Source organism: Prionailurus bengalensis, chromosome A1 (genome assembly GCF_016509475.1).
Source record: "Prionailurus bengalensis isolate Pbe53 chromosome A1, Fcat_Pben_1.1_paternal_pri, whole genome shotgun sequence".
NCBI lineage: Eukaryota > Metazoa > Chordata > Mammalia > Carnivora > Felidae > Prionailurus > Prionailurus bengalensis.
Window position 1 is genome coordinate 22,201,852 of NC_057343.1, and position 27,580 is coordinate 22,229,431.

Genomic DNA, 27,580 nt, shown 5'->3' on the forward strand with positions numbered 1-27,580 from the left:
GAACAAGGAGGTATCTGTGCTGTGAACAACACTACTTATGGCACTTAACACTTCTGAGGAAGTTGAAACTCAGCTGCATAAAACCACTGAACAAGCCACTTGGCTTAAGAAAGTGTATCCTTGCAGGATGCCTGGGTGGGTCAATCGGTTAAGCGTCTGACTCTTGATTTTGGCTCAGGTCATGATCTCATGGTTTGTGAGTTCAAGCCCTGCATTGGGCTCTGTGCTGACAGCATGGAACCTGCTTGGGATTCTCTCTCTTCTCTCTCTCTTTGCCTTTCCCCTACTCTCTCCCTCTTTCTCTTTCAAAGTAAAAAAATAAACTTGAAAAAAAATTTTTTAATTAAAAAGAAAAGAAAGTATCTCCCTCAACACTCCTTTAACTTATTTAATTTTGGTTGATTTGGGTGCTGGGGAACCACAGCTCCAAAAACACTCCAGATTTGGGGGATTACCCTGCCTATAATCATAGTAGTCTCTCTGGCACACTGTATTCTCTCAAATACAGCTTTCAATGTGTGCTCACAGCCGCTAACCACCAAACAAATCATCTCCTTCAGACCAGAATATCAGAAAAGAAATGAAGACAATAACTGACTTTAAAAATGTGACCCCAAAGTCATGATCTGTGAACACCACAAAGATTCAGCAAAAAACCCCACCAAAAGCAAAAACAGAACCCATGGTGTGTGAATACCACACAGAGGATCAGCAAAACTGCAAGAATTTCAGAGCAATAGCTAGGGGTGGCGGTAATGCCTTAAGTTTTGATCACATCTCTCAGATGGAGTCGAGCAAGAGACAACAGGCCCCAAATGGGAGTCACTTGTGCCAAGTCCACATCACCAGACTGTCACCTAATGCCTAACCCAATTGCATTTTCGCCAGACTGGAATTTCCTGGTCAGTTAGTGAGGAAATCCACCTGGTAGACTCCTGTAGTCCCCCAAAAGAATGTGACCTTGGCTGAAACAATCCACTTTTTGCTAGCAACTTCCTTTTCTCGCCCCTTCTGCCTGTAGAAGTCTCCTATTTTTACAGCTTTGCAGAGCTCCTCTCTATTATATGACATGCTGCCCAATTCATGAATCATTGAATAAAACAACTAGACCTTTACATTTTTCTCAGTTGAGTTTTGGTTTTTAACATATGTAATAATCATATCATATAGTATACTTGATTTATTAATAAACTGAAAGTTTTGTTTAGTTCTTTATCTGGACACAGTTTGAACAAAAGCACATTTCTCATTAGGTCCAAAAACTTTTCTGAATGTTAGCTTTATACCAGAAATTTTCTAAATCTAGGCTTTCTTAACCAAACAATGAAGGATTTAATTATCATTAATCTGTCCTACTGAAAAATGAATACACTTTAACCTAGTAAAGGGCAAGAGCCAAGTCAGTTTGCTTGCTTCTTATACCACCTAGTCCATAACTACTTAGTACTAAGCTTCTACATGGTAATAAGGAAAAATTTAGAAAACCCTATGATTCTATACATGGATAAGTGAAGCCCAGAGAAATTATGTGACTTTCTAAAAGACCCACAGGTGGTAAAAGGCAGAACTAAAGCAGAGGTCATCTTAACTGTTAAAAGTTAAGTCAGCTAAAATACTGACTAAACAAAGAGAATTCTCAACTTCTTTCTAAAAACTGGCTCTACCCATTTTTAGCACGATGGCAGTCTAGACTAATGTGGTTAGGTCCCACCTCCTACAAATTATATAGATTATTTACAATTTAAAAAAAAGGTTTTAAGTGTACAGTCAAGTTCAAAAGGAAGAAAGACTCACCCTGAGGTGTTACAAAGGAAGAGAGAACTCAAAGCCAGAGCCAGAGCCGGAAGCCTGAGCTGCCTCAGCAGTATCCTACCCATAGCTTAAAAGCTGACTTTGCTTTTAAGCCCTGGAGGCTGGGGATGGGCTGGGATTCTAAAGAGGTATGAAATTAAAGCTAAAGTGTCCTAATTTACACTGATACTAATCAAAAAAGCTGGTGTAACAATGATAATAATATCAGATAAAACAGACTAAGTTAAAAATCAGTTCAATGTAAGGCACAAAATAGTTTTATGCCATTTTCACAGGAAAAGTCTCTGAGGTATAGAATGTTAACCTGAATGTTGGCTTTGGGACAGATTGTTACAACATGAGGGGAATAGACTGAGAATAGGGTACTCATTATTCCCTACTTCCTTTCAAAGGGATTTTACTCTACAGTTATCCCCAACAGGACACATTTGAAATTACTTTAAACATCTTAGAACAAAGCTATATTAACAGTCAAGTTTCAGGTTCAGCTATGAGTATAAATGTCTGCAACTATGGAGAATGATATTCTGTGAAATGCCTAGAAAGGAAAGAATAGAGAAAGTTTTATAGAATTCCCTTTCTGGGCTAAACGAAAATTTCCTAAACTGTAAGGACACTTAAAAGGAATACAAAACTCTTTCTTTTACAAAACGTATTTCCAAAAATATATCTAAAACATGAAAGATCTATATTGGCTTTTAAAATAAGCTTTACATTTATCTTGAATTTATGAGCTCTTTCCCCTTCCCATCCCCAAATTTCTTAATAGTTTTATGTCCTCTAAATACAAAGTATATGTTAGTATCTGCTTCTGAATACTTCCAGTGAGTTTAACTTAGGAAAAGAACTGCTAAGCCCTTATCAAAAGATCTCAGGATGCTAGAACTCATTTTATTATACTGAACCAACTGTGACAAATGGAAATGGTTGCCATTAGATGATTTTAGATTTAGATTTTCTTAGTTAAGCAGACAGAAATAAAGCCAGACACCCTGACCAAAAAAGACTTAAAAAAAAACAAAAACAAAACAACATATAGTAATAAGTTGGAAGTGTACTCATCAATTTATTATTAGAATAATCTTTTAGGCTAAGTTTATCACTCTTTTTGTCTAGAGTCGAGTTTTCACCTCAGAAAATCTTTTATTTTTCATTTTGTTTCCAGCTAAGGCCAAAATATCAAGTTTGAGACAAAGGCTTTTCCAATCCAAACTTAAAGCAAATAAAAGCCTAAGCTGCATTTCATTTTGCACTTCCATTTCCTGTAACTCCCAGAGGACTAAATCTTTTCAGGGGATCACTGTTCCGGATCTGAACTGCTTCATTTCACTGACGTCTTGGCAAGTCATCTACGTAATTTTAGTCACAGAGTTTTTACATAAAACATAAGCGAAAGAGGAACACCTGGCTGGCTCAGTCGGTTAAGTGTCTGACTTCAACGCAGGTCATGATCTCAGGAGTTCAAACCCCCCATTCGGCGCAGAGCCCACTTCGGATCCTCTGTCTCCCTCTCTCTCCGCCCCTCCCTCCCCTGTGAGCTCTCTTTCTCTCTCTCAACAAAACAAAACAAAACAAAAACAAACAAACAAAAAAACCACTTAAAAAAACATAAGCAAAAGAGGACAGTCTGTTTTGGTAAACAATCTAGTATATTAAATGGTGAGTCACTTTTTTTTTTTTTTTACCTTTGTCTTTCTTATAATTAAAAGTATCTAAATATTCAAACACAAATTATTTCTATATTCTTGTTGGGCAGGAAGAGTCAAGTCACTTTAGAGACTCACTCTCAGAACTAATCAGGAAATCTCCAGAAATGTATATTAGAGTCATCAAGGTAACTTTTCCCAAAACATATGTGTTTTATCTCTTCTAGACACCCAATAAATTCAAATCTCTTTGGAAAACTCAGAAGATTAAAATAAGAAGGAAATACTATGCAATATTAAAAAGAACAAAGTTCATCTTACCAGCTCTGGGCTTTCATTTTACCCTTCTTATGAGCTAGTATATCAGCCTGCTGCTTTTCATGGATGCTGGCAGAAGACATGAAAACTCCTGGGTCATTCACAGCACAGCAAGCAGAATGAGTACAGTGTCTGTGATGGTTCCCTTGCCCACAAGTCCCATAGGGGCCATGCAGATGGGCCCAGATGGATTTCTGGACAGGAAACCCAGATGGGTTGTGTGATAGGAAAAAAACACCAACCCTGGGGTTCTGTTGTTTTATCACAGACAGCAAGCAAATCTCCTCTCTGTCCCAGAGGGAGACATTACCTCAACCCTCAAAGTTGCTTGCTGCAAACACAACTCTGAGAAATGGTCTAAGTCAATAGTAATTAGGGCCTTGTGTTGTGTAAAAGGCCTTGTGTTCTTTAAACCAGCAAGATGTGTTGGAGTACGAGAGAACCAGATAAGAATGTTTCTCAATACGTTTATATAAATTAATATGGAAATGTATCAAGAGTTAAGTGTGAAGATTAAAATAAAAAAGAAAGATGTAGGAACATATTATAGAATAACCTATAATTCTTTGTGTTTGTTTGGTTTTGTTATTTACAGGAGAGACATGTGTAGTCTTGTAAATGCACAGAAAATTTTTAGAAGGGTACATATAAGAACCTGCCTTGGAAGTGGGAATGGGAAACCTGAGTATAAGAGGGACTTCTATTCTACTTTATACCATTCTTTTTGCTTTGTTATTACAAACACATGTCTTTTTAACAAATCATAAAAATTCACCTGTTTTTTATCAGTAGATATTCTGGCCACCTCCTCATTATCTCCTAAGGGTCCATGCTTTCCTTCTTCCTTTTCCTAATTAAAAGCAGATTAAGGGAGAAAAAAGATTAGTACACAAAACACAAAACTAACTCAGTATTTCTTATTTGAAGGTTGTTTTACTTGGCTTTGGATCATTCACTTTTTTTCCTGATGAGAGTCTGCACTGACTTCACACATTGCTCCGGTTCAAGTTCAGACTACTTAATCTAGTAAGTAAGGCCTTTACAATCAGGCCCCTACATACTTCTCTAAAATACAGAAGGATTGAAAGTTATGGTCAGAAAATAAAATTCTGTAGTTTAAGATTTCAGAGTTGGGACAGTTTTGAGGAATAGTCCAGAGTGTGGCCATGGCTAAGAAGGACTAAAGGGCAATAGAAGTAAATTAACTGGTTCATGCCACCCAAGGATGCCAAAAAAAACAAAAAAACAAAAAAAAAAGAAGAAGAAATAAACTAATTGGAATTGGGAAGATAAGCAACTACACAGTAAAGGTATTAGATATGGATTGTGGTAGGCAGAATAATGGTCCCCCAAATACGTGCCTGTCCCAATCTCTGGAGACTGTGACTCCATTACATGACCATGGCAAGACTGTAGATGGAATTAAGGCTGCTAATCATCTGAGCTTGAGATGCAGGATTATCTGGTGGGCCCAATGTAATTACAAGCATCCTTACAAGTGAAAGAGAGAAGCAAGAGAGTTAGTGCCAGTGTGATGCAACATGAGAAAGACTCAGCCTGCCAGTGCTGGCTTTAAAGACGGAGGAAGAGGTTCATGGTCGAAGACATGTGGGCAGCCTCTAGAAGCTGGAAAAGGCAAGGAAAGGGATTCTTCCCAGAGCCTCCAGAAGGAAAACAGCCCTGCTGACACTTTGATTTTAGCCTAGTGAGGCCCATTTCAGGATTCTGACTTCCACAACTGTAAGATAACTATGTGTGTTAAGCCACCAACTTTGTGGTAATTTGTTATAGAAGCAATAGGACACTAACATAAGGATGTCCACAAGTAAAACTTGAAGTAGAAAGTTTTGAGCCAGGGACCAAACTCCTTCGTTTATTAATTCAACAAATATTTATTGAATCCTTGCTCTGTGCTAGCCACAGACCTAGCTGCTTAGGATGTAGCCCTTACAGAGCTTATGACACAGGAAAGTGACTATGAAGTGAGTAGATAATTAAGACAGCGTGATACAGCAGAATTCTGTGAGCCCCGAAATAGGTGGAATACATAATAAATTAGAGAAAGTTTGAAAGTGCGAATGGCAAACTTGGTGAATCTTAACCTCTTAGTCTTAAAAAACAAAGGCTGGATGCTAGAAAAGGAATAACCTCTAAGAAATGTATAAGAAAAGCCACATCCTGGGAATAAGGTTTCTATTCCAGCAGAACAGGAAGTGGAGAAAGAGATGATGTTGGTAGTGAAATGGTGGGGGTGTGGATGGTAGCAGTGGTGATGGTGATTACATGAATGGTAACAATAACAACACCTAACAGTGAGTGTTTCCCAAGCAGCAAGCTCGAAATTATCTCTTTTAATCCTCACTTTACAGAGTTGCTCCTATATTGTTCCAATTTTACAAATGAGGATATTGTGGCTGAGAGAGATTAAATAATTTGACCAAGGTCACACAGCTAATAAATGGGAGAGCCAGGATCTGAGCCCTAAATCCACCGTCTTAACCATGATGCTATCTGCTGCTGTTCTGGAAAAGTACAGTGAGTACACAATGGGAAGAGTTGGAAGACAGGGATAATATATGATGTGTAGAGAAAAATGAAGCAATAATGCAGTTACTCTAATTCTTATACTAAAGTAATATTCAGGAAATTAGGTATGTTTAACTTAATTAAAATGAAAAGCCAAACCAATAGGAGAAATTATTATTTTAAAACAACAGCCATTTTCAATAGTGCTGATTTCTAGTCTAAAAGTTTTAATTAGGGGCGCCTGGGTGGCGCAGTCGGTTAAGCGTCCGACTTCAGCCAGGTCACGATCTCGCGGTCCGTGAGTTCCAGCCCCGCGTCGGGCTCTGGGCTGATGGCTCAGAGCCTGGAGCCTGTTTCCGATTCTGTGTCTCCCTCTCTCTCTGCCCCTCCCCCGTTCATGCTCTGTCTCTCTCTGTCCCAAAAATAAATAAACGTTGAAAAAAAAAATTTTTTTTTTAAGTTTTAATTAAATGTGCTTTTCCCTTGACAGCTCAGAGCCTGGAGCCTGCTTCAGATTCTGTGTCTCCCTCTCTCTCTGCCCCTCCCCTGTTCATGCTCTGTCTCTCTCTGTCTCAAAAATAAATGAAAACATTTAAAAAAATGTGCTTTTCCCAAGAAGTCTCATAAACAAGTAGTTTCTCTCCCACTCATTTATCTAGTTTTGGGCTGGATTCTTAAAACTTCTTAGGTCTTAAGGCATAAAATGTAAAAATGTATACTTGGCTGAACAATCCTCAAGGAACATCCATACAGTGTAAATGTTTGGCAACACAGAAAATCTCAGATATAGTCGTATTTAGAAGTGGTTGTAAGTTAGGGCACCTGAGTGGCTCAGTTGGTTAAGCATCTGACTTCAGCTCAGGTCATGATCTCATAGTTCATGGGTTCAAGCCCCATGTCGGGCTCTGTGCTGACAGCTCAGAGCCTGCCGCCTGTTTTGGATTCTGTGTCTCCCTCTCTCTCTCTGCCCCTCCCCCACATGTGCTCTGTCTCTCTCTCAAAAAATTAAATAAACATTAAAAAAATTTAAAGAAGGGGCACCTGGGTGGCTCAGTCACTTAAGTATCCGACTTCAGCTCAGGTCATGATCTCACGGTCCATCCGTGAGTTCAAGCCCCACGCTGGGCTCTGTGCTGACAGCTCAGAGCCTGGAGCCTGCTTCAGATTCTGTGTCTCCCTCTCTCTCTGCCCCTCCCCTGCTTGCACTCTGTCTCTTTCTCAAAAATAAACAAATATTAAAAAAAAAAAACAAAACCAAATACCTTTAAAAAATTTAAAAGAAAAAAAAGAAGGGGTTGTAAGTTAAAATATAGTGAAGCTGGTAAAAATAAATGACAATCTAAATGTCCAGTACTAAGGGAATACACATGGTACATCAATACAATGGATTGTTATGCAAACATTAAAAAGATAATGGCAAACACATATGGCACATGGTATGTGCCAGTCACTATCTAAGAGCTTTATAAATACTAATTCAACCACTTTTCATAAAAGCCCCATATGGTATGTACCAGCTACATCCTACTTTACAGATGAGGAAGTTGAGAGAGGTAAAGTTACTTACTCAAGATTACACAACTAGTAAGAAATGGAGCTCAGATGTGAACCCAGCTAGGCTAACTACAAAACCACTAGCTATTCTTAAACTATTAGACTAAGTTGCTGTTTCAATGTTTATAATAGTATTACAGCATAAGCATTTTCCTGTGTTAAGTGAAAAAGGCTGGATCCAGATCCAGAATGAAATGAGAAATCAAAGCCATTAATAACATGTGGAGCCAGGCTGAGGGTTGAGGGAGTGATTAAGAAATAGGGAGTGGGGCACTTGGGTGGCTCAGTCTATTAAGCATCCGACTTCGGCTCAGGTCATGATGTCACGGTTGGTGAGTTTGAGCCCCACGTCGGGCTCTGTGCTGACAGCTCAGAGCCTGGAGCCTGCTTGGGATTCTGTGTCTCCCTCTCTCTCTCTCTCTCTGCCTGCCCCCCCCCCCCCCCCGTTTGTGCTCGGTCTCTCTCTCTCTCTCTCTCTCTCAAAAATAAATGAACATTTAAAAAATTAAAAAAAAAAAAAGAAAAAGAAATAGGGAGTAACAATGCATAACAGTTTTAATAATGTTAACATTTCACATAGGAATTGGAAGAGAAAACTATTCCAAGAGATACCATCTTATCAGGAAGAGTAAATACCAGTATACATGCAGACTTTATACCCTCACAAAAATCAACTAAAAATGGATCATAGACCCAAATGTAAAACACAAAACTATAAAACTCCAATAAATAACATAGGAGAAAACCTAGATGACATTGGGTATGGCGATGACGTTTTGGATGCACAAAGGCATGCTCCATGAAAGAAATCAGTGATAAACTTGACTTTATTAAAAGGAAAAACTTCTCCTCTATGAAAGACATTGTCAAGAGAATGAGAAGAGAAACCACAGACTGGGAGAAAATATTTGCAAAAGACACATCTGATATAAGACACTTATCCAAAATAACAAAGAACTCTTAAAACTTAACAATAAGAAAACAACCAGACTAAAATATGAGTCAAAGACCTTAACAGACACCTCACCGAAAAAAAATATACAGACGACAAATAAGCATATGAAAAAATGCTCCACATCACATGTCATGAGAGAAATGCAAATTAAAACAAAATACCACTACCTGCTTCTTGGAATGCCCCAAATCCAGAACACAGACAACACCAAATACTGGAGAGGATGTGAAGCAACAGGAACCCTCATTCATTGCTGGTGAGAATGCAAAATGGTACAGCTACTTTGGAAGACAGTTTGGTAGTTTCTGACAAAACTAAATACACTCTTTATCATACAATCCAGCAATCATGCTCCTTGGTATTTACCCAAAGGAAGTGAAAACTTATGTCCACACAAAAATTTGCATACAGATATTTATAGCAGCTTCATTCATAATTGCAATAACTTGGAAGCAACCAAGATCTCCTTCAGCAGGTAAATGGATAAATAAAGTGTGTACATCGAGACAATGGATCTTACTCAGCACTAAAAAGAAGGAAGTGATCAAACCATGAAAAGGACATGTGGGAACCTTAAATGCATACTGCTGAGTGAAAGAAATCAATCCGAAAAGGCTACATACTAATATATGATTCCAGCTATATGATGTTCTGGGAAAAGCAAAATTATGGAGACACTTAAAAAAAAAAAAAAAATCAGTGGTTTGCCAGGTTTGGGGGTGGAGGAAAGATAAATAGGTGAAGAACAGAGAATTTTTAGGGAAATGAAAATATTCTGTATGATACCATAATGATGGTTACATGCATTAAACATTTGTCCAAACCCACAGAAGATACACCACCAAGACTGAACTATAAAGTAAAATGTAGACTTTGGGTGATCAGGGTGTATCAATGTAGTAGGTTCATCAATTGTAGCAAATGAACCACTCTGAAGAGGATGTGGTTAATGGTGGATATCATGTGGGGTAGGGGGACAGGGAGTACACAGGAAATTTGTATACTTTCCCGGAAACTTTGCTGTGAACCTGTAAGTGCTTTAAAAAGATAAAGTTCTAATCGTCAATAAGTTAATTCCTTAATTCCCTGTTAAAATTCTTCAATGTGGTCCCTACTTATAAAATCTAAACTCCCGGGGCGCCTGGATGGCGCAGTCGGTTAAGCGTCCGACTTCAGCCAGGTCACGATCTCGTGGTCCATGAGTTCCAGCCCTGCGTCGGGCTCTGGGCTGATGGCTCAGGGCCTGGAGCCTGTTTCCGATTCTGTGTCTCCCTCTCTCTCTGCCCCTCCCCCGTTCATGCTCTGTCTCTCTCTGTCCCAAAAATAAAAAAAAAAAACAACAAAAAAAAAAACGTTAAATCTTTAAAAAAAAAAAAAATCTAAACTCCCTTGGAAGGCATACAATATTTTTTATTAGCTCATTCCTGTATACGTTTCCAAGTTCATCTTTAGTCTCTTCCCTCCACCTAACTTCACCCTCCTCCGTGAGGACCACAAATTCTCTTACTCCTCCAGATGTTTCCATATGGAGTCCCTTGGCTTGGCAAATACCTACTCATTCTTCATGTCTCAGTGCAAATGCAGCCTTCCCAGTGCATCTTTCCCTCACTTCCCCATGTAGCACCTGGCCTGCAGTCTTCAGTCGTGGTAGCATCTCTGCTTATACTTGGTACTTGACTCTGCCATCTAATTGCATCTTAATTGTTTAAATGCTTAATTTTAGTCTCCGTTAGAAAATAAGAACCAAATCTTTTCTTTTTGTATCTCCAGTGGCAAGCACATAGCCATATCCACCATAATGAAGACATCAAAAAGAAAATGAAAAAGAGATGGTTATGAATGACCTTGTAAGAGTACTGTGGGAATTTAAGGATTTATAAAAAATCATTTTTGTGGAATATGTGAAACAACCTTTCAGCACAATTACTGACAAGTTGGAAACTTCCATAAACGGATGCAGAATACAAGTACAATTTTGCAAGAGAAGAAAAGCACAAATCCTGTGCTTAAAAAAAGATGGAAGGAAAGTACCAAAATATTAAAAGCAATGTTGTCAGAATGGTAAGAAGCCATGGGGTAATTTTCCCCCTTTCCTCTTTTTCAAACAATGTCTTAAATGCTTAAGTAACCTAATACTACACTCCATATATGGCCTTGGTCCCCTAAAACATTGAGAACCTACCATCATGCCACTCAAAGCACAGAGGAAAATGATGAGACAGTAGCACCTTGCTGCCCAAGGGCTGGAGAAAGTAAAGCTGTAGAATGTACGTGCTTCAAATCCACTGGCTTCTAGGACTATCTTTTTATACATTCCTAATCTGTTTTGATCACCTCTTTGAGATCCAAAAAAGAGACTTATTTAGGAACAAGAAATCAATTAGCACTCACAGATCACCTATTACAAAAGTAGATGCTAAAGGGGTATAAATAAGACATGGAAAAATAAGGTAAAATAAGACATGATTTCAACCTTCAAGTAATTTAGTTTGGTGGGAGAGGAGGAAAACTACTCACATGAAACATCAACTGTATACAACTGAATGATAAATTATGTAATCTAATTGTCCAAACCAACATATAAATACCATTAATACCTGATAAACATGGCATAGTCTGAGATGGTTAACAATTCTATTTTTAGATTAGAAAGATGAGCTATTACAGCCATGAGTTACAAATACCACACTAAACCACAAAAGTACTTTGCAAATTTTAAGGTTTTTGAGTTTGTTTTTAAGTGTGACAGAAACTGAAACAATCAAATCTTAGACCACTGCTTTTCTAAGTGAGAAAAACTATGGAAACAAAATATACCTGAGATTTTTGTCTTTGGGCTGTATTTACTGTTGGGAAGAGCTCCATCCAGAGACTGAGCAGAGTGAAAAGGTTGACTTTAGAAAGCCTTGGTATTTGACCTACAAAAGAGAGGCAGACACTTTAAAATTTTACTAATGATGAAAATAGGAACTAATACTCAAGGCCGTTTGGGTGCTAATGCCTTAACTCAGCTGCATTAGTAGGAGGCAGAAAAAAAGGATTCGCGGACAAGACAATCAAGGGCAAGGAGACTGGCTACAACCTCACTTTCAGCGACCTCCTCTGGCACTTTTCAAACTTGGGCCCTTTCTCCGGCCCTCACATGTCAAGGGTAAAAATGGCACAACTGATACAAGTAACTATGGGAACAATCCAAAGGAAGTTATGAGAAGTCCCTGCATCTGATGTCAACGTGGAGCAAGCTTTTCTTTAAATTGAGGTGTTGCAAAAAGGGCAGTTGAGGTGACCTTTGCTGGCAAGGCATTGAAATACAGGAAAGCGTCACGTGTGGTTAATTTGGAAATCAAGTCAAAAGCACGGAATTTTCAAGCTCAATACTCGAGATCCCAGCTCTAGGTCCTGAGAGGAAGAGGAAAAGGAAAAGGAGAAGGAAAAGGAGAAGGAAAAGGAGAAGGAAAAGGGGCCGGGGGGGGGGGGTTGGGGAGGGGTGGGCTGTGAGCGCGACTTCAAAAGCGGGTGCTGCCGGGCCAGGGGTTGGTTCCCCTGTGACAGAGGCAAGAAAGCGCCTAGGGCGGGAATGAGACGTCCCGGGGCAGAAGCTCAGGCGAAGAGGGGCAGGCAGGGAAAGCGGAGTTAGTCGGAGGCAGAGGCTCAGGGCAGAGCGAAGGCTGGGGTGGCAGCAGCAGGGTCCGGGACACTCACCAGTCATGCTGCCAGTCTGGGTGCTGACTGACCGCCCGGCCCCCGCGCTCTCCAAATTTTGCATCTGCCCTGCTTCTTTCATCCCAAGCCTAGCGGCCTCTGCTGCCCAGAATACCTCTCGCTGTCCGGCATGATCTTGGCCCCAGCGGCTCCACCTCTAGCCTCCTCCCAGCAACTGTACGGTAACCGCCAACTCGGCGCAGCCAGCTGACGTCAGAACTTGGCCGCCACTTCCGGGCGCCTTGTCTGTTGCGTTAGCGAGGCGTGGACGCAGTGACGAGAGGCTGCCCCTCTAGGGGCTGCCGGTTAGTTAAGAAGCGCTGCGCGATAAATCAGTTAAGGCTCGAATTTAGCTGTCTTCGCTGGTTTTGCTGAAGGCCAACTGAGGATGTTTTGGCCTGGAAGTGCCAGGGTGTACACACTCTAATAGAGTGATGAAGCCTGCGCAGACTTGAGAGTTTTGGTGAGAGAGTGAAGGGGAATTGAAATGGAAAGCTGCCCCATCGGTCACCGTCGAGATCTTAGAGAAGGGAGGAGGTGTTGGGGGGTTCGGGGGCGCGGAGCTGGGCGGCCCAGGTGGTTGCTACCATCAGTGATTGGACAGTCCTTAGGAACTCAGTGCCAGGGACAGCCATAGGGACGTTCTGATTTTCATCAAACATAAATCTCAAGGGGTGCAACTGTGATTATGAAAAAGGTGTGGGGGGGGGGGAGGGGGAGTACTCCTGGGAAATATGAGAAGTACCTGATATTGTAGATTTGTGACCAATGCATTTTATTTGATTACTTCATAAGTGTCCCAGGCTGGAGTCAAATTGAAGCTCCACCCTTCCTCCCCAGTGACTCAGAGCCCAGTTTCCATAACCAACCCCTTATGTTATCATAACTTGAAATATTGACAAATAGCAAGACATAAAAACTGCTTTTTGAAAGCAAAAGCTGAACATTATTAAAATACATTATCTTGTGAAGGACTGAAGGGAATCTTCAGTGATGATGGGTATGGCTATGGTTCCTTAATTTTCACTACTGTATAGTATTTCATTGTACCTATATACCACAATTTATGGCTAAAATAAAAAGTGCTGACAAACCAAATATTGACAAGGATGCAGACAGCTGGCTATCTCATACATTGTTGGGAGGAATATAAAATGGCACAGACACTTTGGAACAGTTTGACAGTTTCTTATAAATATATGCTTGTCCTGTCACCCAGCAATCATACTCCTGGGTATTTATGCTAGAAAAATGAAAACTTAGGTTCACACAAAACTCTGTATATGAGTGTTCATAGAAAGCTTTATTTGTAATAGTCAAAAACTGGAAAAAAGCCAAACAACCTTCAGTGAATGAATAGACAACAAACTAGAGAACATCCTTGCCTTGGAATACTACTCAATAAAAAGGAAGGATACATGCATCAACTTGGATGGATCTCCAGGACATTGTGTTGAGTGAAAAGAAAAAAAAAAAAAAAAACAGTCTTAAAGTGTTATGTACTGTATGATTATATTTATATACCATTCTCAAAGTGTGGTGATGGAGAACAGATCAGTGGTTGCCAAGTGTTATGGTTGGGAGAAGGGTACCACTAAGAGGTAACACAAGGTTGGGCACTGACTGGCACCGAAAATAGTGTGTTAAAAACTAGTGAAATCCAAGTAGGGTATATACCTGAATTAATAGTATTGTACCAATGTCAGTTCCCTGGTTTTCCCAATGTGCTATGATAATATATTATCATTGCAGAAGCTTAGAGAAAGGCACATAGGAACTCTCTATTATTTCTGCAACTTGTTTGAGTTTTAAACTCTTTCAAAATAAAAAGATATAGCATCTGTATCATATATATGTATATATGTGATTATATATTAAATATATATTAAATATATTAATTAAATATATTTATAATATATTTAACATTTTAATATATTTAATATAATAATATATTTAATATACATTAAATATATAGTGTATATATACATTATATATGTATATATACATATATACATTATATATATATAGATATATATATAGATAGATAGATATAGATATATATATATAATCCTTAATCTCTACAAGTCAAATCTACCCTTTGAACAACCATTAGCTTTGTTGCTCATGTCCTTCTCTTTGGATTTCTGTTTTCATTCCATTTTTAGTCTCATAGTATTTCAGAGTAATACTCTGAGTAAACACTGATTATTTCCTTTACTTTCTTGCTAGTTCAGCCATATTTTATTTAGCATTTTTTAGTACTTTGTCACAAATTTTTTTGGGCTATCTTATCTACAATATTACTGGAAATAATGGTTCTGCTGCAAAGGAGAATAAGGACTAAAAAGGAGTACAAGACAAATGCTACCTCAGTGCTAAGAAATGGGACAAGCTCAGTTCAGGTGAGCACAACAAAACCCAGCTTAATCAATAAAATGGTTTTAAAATCAATAAATAATTCTTTATATCAAGTGGAAAGAGCATGGACTTTGATGTCAGACAGATAAACTATATTCACACTCTAACCACCCAAGTTATTTACTAGCTAATTTATGAGTTAGCTGAGACTAAGTTAGCTGTGGGTAACAAATAACCACCAAATCTCCGTGGCTTGCCACAACAAAGGTTTCCTTCTGGCTCACATATGCTGCAGCTCTGCTCCTGTGGATTGGCTCTGGGATCTAGGCTAAAGGAGCAGCCTTTGGATATTCTTTTTTCCTGGCAGAAGGAAAAGAGATGGCAGAACTACATGATGACTCTCAGAGCAAGTCTCATGTCAAGCCAGACTCCAGTGAGATGGGATGTGTAATCCTGTTTCAGGGACATGCTGAAAAGGCAGGTACAGCAAATACCCTGACAGTAATGCAATATTAGTGAATTAAACTTACTAATCATAGATCCTTTGCCTGTCACTTCATGTGTTGTCAGTAAAAAGAACTCCCATATCCCCCTTTCCCAGAATCTGCAGTTTTCAACCTTTTATCACATTTGTACCATTTTTTTGTTATTCTGTTACATTTGCACACCTCCCCCACCCCATTCTTTTTCTGAATCACTTGAGAGTAGGTCACAGACGCCTTGCCCAATCCCCTCTTGAAAACTTCAGTATGCATTTCTACAAAACAAGGACACTCTAACACATGCTAATTCAGCAGTCCAAAACAGGAAATCAGCACTGATCAAACACTACTGTGCAATCCACAGACCCTATTCAAAATTTGAAGTGTTTCAACGTGTCATTTCTATTCTGGTACAGCATCCCATTCAGATTCACTGAGTTTTGCCCTTCATTATTTTCCTTCAACCTGGGACATTTCCTCAGTCACTACTAAAGTCATTTTGCCTTCTGTAATTGATCAGTATTTTGTGAAGAGAAATTCCCCAAACTATGCTAACATCCTATACCAATCAAACCTCTACATGCCAACTGTAGCATTTATTGGTGAATCCCACATGAATTAATCACCATTTAAAAAAAATTTTTTAAATGTTTATTTTTGAGACAGAGAAAGAGAGCGAACGGGGGAGGGTCAGAGAGAGGGAGACACAGAATCTGAAGCAGGCTCCAGGCTCTGAGCTGTCAGCACAGAGCTCAATGCGGGGCTCAAACTCATGGACTGTGAGATCATGACCTGAGCCGAAGTCAGATGCTTAACTGACTGAGCTACCCAGGTGCCCCAATTAACTACCATTTTAATGGCTGTCCAGTTGTGATTTCTTATTTCCATAATTCTTCCTACATATAGTAGTTGTCATTCTAAAATAAGGAAGAGCTTTTCCCTCTTCCTCATTCATTCATTCATTCATTCATATCTATATGGACTTACGATTCCCATTTTGTTCAATGGGCTGTAATCTGCTATTTATTTTAGTGCTCAAATTGTCCCATATTTGATGAAATCCTCAAGTTGTGTCGTTTATCCTTTTGATACACCCTCATCGATCACTGAGCACTTCTTTACATTCTAGTACAAGATGCTCCAGACTCATCTTCTACATTCTCCACACCAGACTTAGAGTCAGCCATTTCCCCAAGGAGCCCTGGTTCCTTTTAGTGTTTAAAAACTAAGATCTAGGCAGTAAGTGTGCTCACTGCTACTACTATGTTATTACTACTAGACCCTCTGAGAAGATAGATCTAGAAAATATATTAGTATCTATATACATATATACATATACTCATGTATCTCTTTCAGCAGCTGTCTCTTTAAGAGTTCACAATGAGGGGCGCCTGGATGGCTCAGGTCCTGATCTCGTGGTTTGTGGGTTTGGGTCGAGCCCCACATGGGGCTCCGTGCTGACAGAGCCTGGAGCCTGCTTTGGATTCTGGGTCTCTCTCTCTGCCCACTAACACTCTGTCTCTCAAAAATAAGTAAGTGTTTTAAAAAAGCATTGACCCCTTCAATTCTGGTCTAGCACGTCAGGGTTATTTCTAGCCTCTCCCTTTGCCGTATTTGTAAATCTCTTCTTGAACGGCAAGAAACCTCATTCCCATTATCCTCAATATAGTTTCTTCTCTTTCGCTTTCCTTCTCCCCCACCCCAATTCCTGTAGTCTAATTTCCTTAGCACATTGATTGCTTCCTTGGCTTCCCCACCCATGCTGCTGCTGCTGCTGCTGTCACAGCCCCTTTGGCCTCTAAGGGAAGGGAGGAGAGGGGAGGGGAGGTAATGGGAGGCTATAAAATAGCTTTTGACTGAATTATTCAGAGAGGGAAGAAAGAAGGAAGACATGAAGGGAGGGAGGGATGTACAGTGGTAATAGGTTTATCACAAATTTTCTTGAAGTCTAAATGGTCCCAAATAGCACAGTGCCTGGCAAAGCATAGATGCTCAATATCATTAATTATTGTCCTTCCCTTCTTTGTCTTCCATTTGTTTATTCTCTATAGAAAACCCCAAACTTCTCCTTTTATTCTAGGTCCTATTGGTTGGGAATACTAGTACCAGCAGTGTGTTTATTTGAACAGAAACTTCTCACAACGAAACAAGCAGAGGTGGCATGGAGCCCATCATAAAGACGTGGCATCGATACTGGACTTGTTCCTATGCTGGTGTGTGGCAGAGACCGCATACCTGGTTAGTAGAGAAAGTGTACCTCCCACTCAGTCTTGCTCTCTTACATGGAAGGCACATCATGACCAGTGACTGTCTTCTGCAAGCCTGGAGATTAGGTGGCCACAAGACTGATAGGGACTGCTGGTGGCCAGTGCACCCTTGTGGACAGTATTGGCCCTAATTTGGTCATTTTAAGCAAGGATGTAACCATAAACACCACCCTGCGTCCAGAAATTAAGGTTTCCTAAACAATTCTCAGAAGGCAGTTCCTGGCAGCACTTAAACCCCAAGAAAGCAAAGAGAAGCCTGAAACAAAATCCAGATGCCTTTCACAGAACATTTGCTTTGTTATGGAGGGCAGTGCTGCCAAAGAGAAATGACCTCTCAGGCTTACCATACATTGTCCCAAACGGTGTCCTCAGAAAAGTAAACGTAGTGCCACATAGATTAATGTGCTACAAAGTAAGAATGTCCAGGAACCTTGGGAATGTCTGTGCTCCCATGATATGGGAAGGATCAGCAAGCCCACTTCCCGTATTGTCTGTCCTGAGGCACTCTGCCAGAAGGCCATCCAACAGGTGCCTGGGCATCACGGCTCATATCTCAGCAACTTTTGGGTCCTCATTTGTGTGGCACCCTCTGGAATGGTTTGGATCTTCCTTCCTTCCTTCCTTCCTTCCTTCCTTCCTTCCTTCCTTCCTTCCTTCCTTCCTTTTATTTTTGAGAGACAGAGAACTGTGAGTTCATGACCTGAGCGGAAGTCAGATGCTCAACCGACTGAACCACCCAGGTGCCCCTGGTTTGAGTATTTCTAAATCAGCATCCTTGAAGAAGTCCTGTAATTAGACATGTTAGAAATCAACAGAAGAGACTAGAGGGACATAAAGGGAGGGAATAGAGAGGGAGTTGATGGAATATCTACTATGCATCAGACACCTTATGTAACAAATAATGATAACAGAAGAGTATCTTACTGAGTATTTACTGTGTTCCGTTCTAGCTACTTTGCACATATTATTTACACCTTCCAACAAACTTGTGAAGTGGGTATCATTATTATTACCCCTACTTAGAGGAACGAAGACATTGAGTAACTTGCCCAAACACTATGGCTTGAAAGATGTGGGAGCAAGATATAAGTGTATGTTACTTTGTTTAAAATAATTCTATGATATAGATGTTTATCATCTCCATTTTACAGATGAGGAAACTAAGGCCCCTGGAGCACCAACATCAGTATCACTCAGGAGCTTGTTAGAAATGCAGTCTTGGGCCCCAGTTTAGATCTATGGAGCCAGAAGCTGTACAGAACCACTGGACAGGACCACAGGGCTCCAGCAGGTCTTAAACTTGCACATGGGTAAAAGTCACTTGGAGACTATGTTAAAACCCTGATTCCAGGGGCCAGCCACTAAAGACTCTGAGTCTCTGGTATTTAGCAGTAGTATTTTGGCGCTCTATAGAATTGCTTCTACCAAGTACCAAGATGATGTGTTTGGTATCCCATCATCTATCAACATTAGCTGATGTTAAAAATTAAGCAAAATGTTCAGACTAGTTAAGGAATAGGTATCAATGTTTTATTTAGTTCGGGGGTTGGCATGCTTTCTGTAAAGGCCCAGAGAGTAAATATTTTAGGCTTTAGGGACCATTCAGTCTCTGTCATATATCATGAAAGCAGCCATAAGCAATATGTAAATGAATGAGCGTGTAGATGTTTTCTAATGCAACTCAATGAACACTTCCTTCATCTGGCTTATAACAGAGAATGTCCAGTGATATCAATGAGACCTAGTTCAGCATGCATTTGAGCATTGGAGCTTTAAATACTTGGAGAGGAAAGGACTCTAAGTAAAATAGCTGATACTATAGGGGAGGAAAACAATTTTACTCTACCCTTCTAGATTCTTGGCTGAGAACTCTCCCATCTCCATAATAAAGACAGATTAACAAGATAAAACAAAAAATTTCAATTACATATGTAAGGGAGCCCCTCAAAGATATGAGACTCAAAGCTGGCCAGGCAGTTGAGATTTACATACTGTTCTGAGCTAAGGAAAAGGATAGAGGTTTGGGGCTTCAAAGAGGAGGAAGACAATTCTCAGGAAGATGAGAAGAGTAAATTAAATGTTTGGTAAGCAAATGTTTTTCCTGCCACACAGATAAGTCTCTCAGATGAAAAAGCTTTCTCTGATAATGGCTCTCTTCCTGGTATGGGCGCCCTTTCTAATATTTTTAGGCAGTTAAGAAGGAGATAAAAAGCTTTTCCTGAGACTACCAGGCTTTGAGTATCTTCAGCTCAAAATTATCCACATGCCAAAGTAGCATATTTTGGGGTGGCTTATTCTGAACCTCCTCAATACAATATTCCCGGTTAACTTTCTTCAGCTGAATCATAACACCTTTTCCACTGGGCTAGAAAATCCTAATTCTTTATCAGGTTCTTCAAGGTAACCTCTCACCTGCAGGGCTATAAATTGCCACTGCTTCTATCTAGTATGTTACAAATTAAAAAAAAAAAAAACTTGACAAATAATCCTCATTTGATCATTTTCCAGGTGTGCAGTAATTTTTCTCATTGGCAGTAGAAGAAAAAGCCCTGTGAAGTTCAGTACTGTTTGCTGTAAAGATTATCGTTGAAGACACAGTTTTTTAGCTTATAGGATGTTACCTTGGAGTACCCACAGGGTAAATTCTCCTGTCTGCACTAAGTCATGTAACCTCCCCAATCAGACACCGGGAATGAGTTTCGTGTCCTCGCTCTCTCTGGTATAATCTTATTTTATCTACACTCATTTGTACTTACTTCCTACTTTCCCCATTAACTTAATTTTTATCTTATTTTTGGCATTTTTGTAAATTGCCTTATGTTCTTTTTGGAATACAAATTTATTTAAATAAAGAGGATGTTCAAATTTGAGGATTCCTTAGTTTCATGTGCCTTGAGAAGGAAGAGGAAATGAAGCCGATATTTGCATGCTCAGAAAAATACATATGATGTCCTTTATAGCAACTTAAATGTAATACACTCATATTTACATCATCACTTATATGACAAAGGTTGTATGTTCTTAGTTCACATATCCATCACACATGCCTCACCTAAAGGGATCTAAATAATCTGGACAGTTACTCTGCAGTGTTTCTTTTTTGTTTTGTTTTTCAAACTTATTTTATTAAAAATTGTTAACGTTTATTTATTATTGAGAGACAGAGAGAGACAGAGCATGAGCATGGGAGGGGAGACACAGAATCTGAAGCAGGCTCCAGGCTCCGAGCTGTCAGCACAGAGCCCGATGTGGGGCTCGAACTCACCAACCGCAAGATCATGACCTGAGCCGAAGTCGGATGCTTAACTGACTGAGCCAACCAGGTGCCCCACAAAATTCTTACTTTATTAGGTTGAAATAAGCTGAAAACTTTATTTTCCTCACAAAAAAGCAATATTTTCTGTATTATTCCTAGATAAACCACAAAACTTATTTTTGCAGTAAGACCAGTTTTCCCGGTTATGTATATAAATCAACATGAGGCAATAGATACAGTCATGAAAAAAGAAAAAGAAAATAGGGAAAACCAGACAAATCAATTATTAGTGTCTGTAGACTCGGGTCCTGTCTTCTGTGCAAAGTAGTGCTTACCGTACATCTGCTAAAAAGCTGATGGCCCGGTTAGGCCATGGGCACAACAAGAGGATGCAAGCAGCAGCAGCAGCAAGCGTGGGGCAACAACGCCCCATTCTTCCCTTTTTCCCTTTTTTTTTTGTTTTTTTAATTTATTTAGAGAGAGAGCAGGAGAGGGACAGCACAAGAGGGACAGAGACAATCTCAAGCAGGCTCTGCACTGTCAGCAAGGAGCCCAACACAGGACTTGATTCCACAATCGTGAGATATGACCTGAGATGAAATCAAGAGTCAGATGCTTCACTGACTCAGCCACCCAGGCGCCCTGGCTCATTCTTCTATTTAATGGTAAAAGTAACTTATTTATTTACATCTCCTCGATAAACACTAAATCTACACAGAAATCCTCTGTAGGTGAGTGCTCGGTTTCTCACTTTCTATTAACCGCCATTACAGATTTTTAACAATACACTTGAAACACACTGTACTTAAGTCAGACGCTTTGTTGCATTTTCCTCCTCCTTTATCCTCTGTGTCCTCAACATCTTTTTCTTCCAAGAACTGATAACTCAAATGCTGGTCATTAGATCACTGTCCCAAATGGCTTCAACCCCTCCCACAGGAGTGCCTCCCACAGGAATCACATACAAATGAAACTCTGCATTTTTAATACTATCTTCTTGGAGAACACAGAGCATGCATAAGTTCAGACCATGGCCATTTAAGAGATGAGTGGTCAGTGACTAGCAGGTGAGTGGGAGGCCTATAGGCAAATTTCCCTTCAATGACTAAGTGGCCTGGATGCATCTTACAGCTTTACCTGCTAATAACTGATACGGGGCATCCTAAAGCATTCTCTGAGATATTTTCAGTGCTTTCCAAATTAGCTTTAGGAAGCTCTGACACATTTATATATATATATGTCTATCATGAAATCCAGGTCATGTTTTGCACTGAGTTATAATTCCCAAACCTGCAAGATTTGACCTCTGTTCATTCCGTGTTTGGGGTATGTTTTGTGATGCTTACATCCATTCTCCTCCGTCTTCATCCTGGGAAGACTCCATAGGACTTTAAGCGAACACAAACATTAGGAAAAATACATAAATATCAGGCAGATATAGAGCATCCTAAATTGTAGACAGAAGCTCTTTATCTTTCTCTCTGCACTTGAGCCTCTGACGGTGAAGGTCCGCAGAGAGTAAGTCACCCTCTACATGTTGGCTTGGTGCTTCTCTGACACGTTGAGGTGAAGATCCCACGTCTTCAGGTAAGGGCTTTGAGATGCTGACCTGGGAGTCTATCTTGAGTTACCGGATAATCTCTTCTTCCATGAGAACACTGAGTGTTTAGAATAACCTCAAAGGTTAGGAAATTCTACATTAAGTTGGCAAGTCCTGCAGAACTTTCCAGAAAATTTCACTTGAATTTCATGTTTAGTGGCCAAATTTGTGGCTTCCTCAAGTGAAAAATCATAATAAAATTCACTATTTTCCATCACTTCATTTGTGAATGTGACACTGTAGTCAAGCTGCTGGCTGCCATGAAGATGCCAGGCATTTGTTGCTGGATTTTTTCCCTCAAGGGCTCTTGTTAAGATAGGACATTTTTAAGAATGACAAATGAAACCAATGAAATAGGAATCTGTTAATATACTACAGATGCTTGACCTGCCATCAAACTATTCCATCTAGCATGTGCCATTCTTTATACCGTCTATATATAAAACAAAGGCTTGCAAGAGCTCCATTTAAATTTCAAAAGCATCACATTTGCCCACCTGTTGAGGAAGGCCCATTTCCTTCTGTTATTGTAACTTTCTTTACTTCTCTGAAAAAAGGCAGACACTATATTGTCAAATCCTAAAAGCAGTTGCAGTGACCCTTCGAAAAAAGAACAGTCTTCCCCAGCTGTTCTCAATGCAACAGACGCCCCACAGTAAGCCCTGACTTTCCAAGAAGAGTGGAATGTGTTGGTACCCTGGGAATATTCTCTAAAAGCCTGGTGCACAAGACTTTAATTTTACCAACTCACTGGACACAACGCGTACCTGACCACATCACTACTCCATAATCAGGCCTCACCTTGTGTGTATGGAGGACACCACACCTTTTGGACAGAGGGAAAGACTGATTCTAACAAGCGAAAGGTAGTAGGATATGAACTGAGGACAATAAGGCTAGTTCACGCTGACTAAAGATTACCACATGCCTGACAGTGTGCAAACGAAGCACACTACATTCTATTATTATATATTATATATACATTGTAATAATTATATAATTAAACATTCTATTATAATACTGCGATGCACCAAGTTTTTAAGAAACCAGTCTCTGTCCTCGCCCCAAATGTAAAGTAGCCTCCAGACACACAAAGGAACTGTTGTCAAGCCCCAGGCAATGTGCTAGGCACTTTACATATATTTAAATACTACTTCATTATCCTCTATGGTCTCAGTTATCACACAAAGTTACATTTCTTCAGAATGAGAATCTCCCTTATTGTGAATTCATTGGTCACTTGACTGTTTTACTTCATTCAATCCCTTTTGCAGAAAGGGAAAATAAATAAAGCCTTACAAAATTGTCTGTGTCTGTACATACACCCAGGAACAGGTTATATATACATTAAACTTCTTCAGTTCAACACATTTTTATTACCATGTTCCAGGAGGTTCTGAATCATATGCTTATTTCCTCAGTTTTGTGGTTTTAAAAAACCATCAGTGTGGGTTGCAAATACTCAGCAAATAGCTGGTACATGCTCTCCCACTGCGGCAAAACAGGCTGGCTTGTGGGCACCCTGTGTGTATTGTTCAGCAACCGTTTCCTCTATAACTTACCATTTTCTGGCTCTTGCCCCGACAGTCTGTTGAAAGACTTTCCAGGTTCCTTCCTTTTGCCATGACTGTGGCCTTTCCATTGCCCTTATTCTAGGGTTACCAGATTTAACAAATAAAAATACAGTGTCCAGTTAAATTTGAATTTCAGATAACGAATGATATTTTTAGTGTAAGTATATCATACTTATTAAACTTATACCAAAAAAAAAAAAATCATTGTTCATCCAAAATGCAAATTGAAGCGGAGTCCTGCATCGAATCCAACAACCCTACTTCCTTCTCTGTCATCTGTGGTGTGTGACCGTCTGGCCTCTGAGCCTCCTTGAAACTCTCTTCTTTTGGGTTGTATCACATTTGTTGCTTTCCCTTGTTCTGCTCCTTCTGCCTGGTTCAGTGACTCTTGTAGTCTGTGTTGGGATCATAAGCATGTATCCGTAGGCCTCTCCTTTTATCTCTATAAGCTTTCTCTTTGGTGAGGTCTTTGATTCCTATCACTTAGATCAGTGGATCTCAGAGTGTGATGCCAGACTAGGGACAGCACTGGCACCTGGAAACTGGACGGAAATGCATATTCTCAGCCTCCAACCCAGATCTACAGAATCAGGTCTGGGGTGGGGCCCAGCCATCTGCATTTTAAGAAGGCTTTCAGTTGTTTTTATTTTTTTTTAAATTTTTTAACTTTTTGTTTTATTTTTTGAGAGACAGAGACAGAGCGCGGGCAGGGGAGGGGCAGAGAGAGAGGGAGACACAGAATCCAAAGCAGGCTTCAGGTTCTGAGCTATCAGCACAGAGCCCAATGCAGGGCTCGAACCCATGAACGCAAAATCATGACCTGAGCTGAAGTTGAACGCTCAACTGACTGAGCCAGTCAGGCGCCCCCAGTTGTTTCTGACGCAAGCTAAGTTTTGAGAACCACTGGTATAAGTGATCACTTGTAGCCTCTGGACTCCCAAATCTTTACTATTAGCCTCGATTCCACACCTAAACTTCCACCTAGCATTTCAAATTGTAGTGTTCTGTGGAATGTTAATAAATGAAAGAAAAGAAAAAAAAAATAAGTTGTATGGTCAAATGGGGTTTATGTGGTATTTCAGCATACCTTAAAGTTGTTTGACTATGGGGATCTATTACCAGGAGGTTGTGGAAAACACAACAGAGGGATGGCTTCATTGGAAACAGAGTAATCAAAATGGAATTCATTGTCGCCCCCGCTGAATCACCTCTACAACTCATTTCTTTCAAATAGCACCACATTCTCCTAGTTAAGTAGGCTTAAAATATTGGATTTATGACTCATCTGCTATCATACCCAATCAGCCTCTGACTGTTAAGACTCAGTCATGGTAGTACTGAAAGGTAATAGACCTGGGTGACTTTTGAGGGTCGAGGAAGCTGCTGTTGCGGCTTATCAGAGGTCAAGGCTCAGAAGGCACCTCTTCACTGAGACGTGGAGACCAGCCCATCCACCCCAAAGGCAATTCTGGCTGATCTCAGTAACTAGCAGCAAGCTGTCCAGGGCAGCGGGTACACAGCTCCAGGGCTCCCCACAGAGCCACAGTGACATGAGGTCAAGCACTTAGGGATAGAACCCAAGAACCCAAGAGGGCCATGAAGAGCTGAGCAGGCCCGTCCTGGAGGAACTGAGCAAGAAGACAAGGTATTGAAGTAAAAGAAAATCAGAACATGCTTTGAAGAGCTAAGACGCGGTAGATGACCCGGTTACTGAAATGAGCAGTCGTGGAGAGTCTGAGGCCCATCGTGGCCTGCAAGTAAAAGGATCCCAGCATGGGGTGGCTGGGCCACACTCACACAGAGAGGTTCAGGGGACTGAAGGGCTGAGGAACCAGGGAATCACGACTGGACCACTGCCATGAGTTTCGGCCATAACATAAATGACTTTCATATGAATCCATCTCCCAAACCCACCTTTGGTATCTTTATTTACTCTCTTTGTATCTCTTCTTTTATCCAGGGGTAAATATAGGGAAAGGGAGGCAAAGGGCAGGCAAGGGGAGCGGGGTAGGCGAGAGCGGAAGAGATTGCTGTAAGGGAGATCTTACTGAAAGTGCACAGCCTTGTTTGCACGTTGGAATCATTAGAATCGCCTGGAGAGCTTTAAGAGCTACATCTGGGTCCAACCCCCAGAGAGCTTGGTGCCACTTTCTTGTCTCTGGATTAATGCTCCTCAAATTTTAAAGTGCGTTGGAATCACCTGTGGATCTTGTTAAACTGCAGATTCTGATTTAGCAGGTTTGGAGTAGGGCCTGAAAATCTGTATTTTAGCAAGATCTCAAGTGATGCTAATACCACCGGTCTGTGGATCACATCTTCTGCAGCAAAATCCACAGCAGAGGTTCTCAGAGGGTGGTCCCCAGACCACCAGAATCACTATCACCTGGGAACTTGAGAGAAATGCAAATTCTCAGGCCCCCATCCCAGACCCACTGAATCAGAAACTCTGGGGGTGGAGCCCAGCCACCTGTGCTTGAAGACCCCCCTCTGGTGATTCTGATGCAGGCTGAAGTTTGAGAACCACTCTCATAGAGAATTTGCACAGGGAATAAAAAGCCAGAGGGAAGGGAGCTGATATTTGCTCTAAGGACAAAGTAATGAATTATCATGCAGGTAAGACAGAAACAAAGATCAGGTTTTGTTCTATTTACATTACAGTTAGGAACAGGCATAACCATTACGATAAAATTAAGACATCATAACTTTGAAAACTGCATGTATGTATTCACTTTTATTTATTTTTTTCTTTTTTTTTTTTTAAAGATTTTTTTTTTTCAACGTTTATTTATTTTTGGGACAGAGAGAGACAGAGCATGAACGGGGGAGGGGCAGAGAGAGAGGGAGACACAGAATCAGAAACAGGCTCCAGGCTCTGAGCCATCAGCCCAGAGCCCGACGCGGGGCTCGAACTCAGCAACAGCAAGATCGTGACCTGGCTGAAGTCGGACGCTTAACCGACTGCGCCACCCAGGCGCCCCTGTATTCACTTTTAAAAAAAGCTTTTTAAGGGGCGCCTGGATGGCTCAGTCGATTGGGTGTCCAACTTCAGCTCAGGTCACGATCTCACGGTCTGTGAGTTTGAGCCCCACGTCGGGCTCTGTGTCGGGCTCTGTGCCAACAGCTCAGAGCCTAGAGCCTGTTTCGGATTCTGTGTCTCCCTCTCTGATCCTCCCCCGTTCATGCTCTGTCTCAAATAAATAAATAAAGGTTAAAAAAAATTAAAACAACAAAGTTTTTAAAAATCCCCATATCATCACAAGTAGTAGAAATTATCTGGGACATTTTCGAGACTAGCACACTCACTACAAAGATGAGAGGGAAGGAGATATCAAACTGTGGTCTTTTCTGCTGAGGGCTGCTTGGCCCCCCCAGGGTGTAGCTGGTACAGATGCAGGAAGACAAAGCAGGAAGGCTTGGCCCTGGCGATTAGGAATGGGGAAGGGGATGCCAGCTGCTCTGCGGCCACAACATTGCTGGGGCCTTTGGCCAAAGGAAGTGCTGAACCCGGTAATGTTACTGCTCCGGTGTCA

The 27,580-nt window shown here is 40.5% G+C and overlaps 1 protein-coding gene and 1 long non-coding RNA gene across 3 annotated transcripts in view; one reads left to right on the forward strand and one right to left on the reverse strand.

Annotated features, from left to right (window-relative positions):
• The window catches only part of CDADC1 (cytidine and dCMP deaminase domain containing 1), a 47,526-nt gene extending 34,806 nt beyond the window's left edge, over positions 1-12,720 (reverse strand). Inside the window, exons 1-3 of one of the 2 annotated variants that reach the window (XM_043578621.1) lie at positions 12,514-12,671; positions 11,629-11,729; positions 4,552-4,626 (exon numbers count right to left, since the gene is read on the reverse strand). In XM_043578621.1, coding sequence (XP_043434556.1) covers positions 4,552-4,626; positions 11,629-11,729; positions 12,514-12,595 — 258 coding nt within the window. In that variant the 5' untranslated portion in view covers positions 12,596-12,671. Of the gene's footprint in view, positions 1-4,551; positions 4,627-11,628; positions 11,730-12,513 lie in introns of both variants that reach the window. The other variant, XM_043578631.1, reaches the window with a different exon arrangement.
• Positions 12,721-12,864: 144 nt separating this feature from the next.
• On the forward strand, positions 12,865-20,490 carry LOC122482165. The gene is made up of 3 exons (XR_006296997.1): positions 12,865-12,976; positions 17,434-17,591; positions 20,129-20,490. It is a non-coding gene; the product is annotated as an uncharacterized LOC122482165 (long non-coding RNA).
• The last annotated feature ends 7,090 nt before the right edge of the window (positions 20,491-27,580 follow it).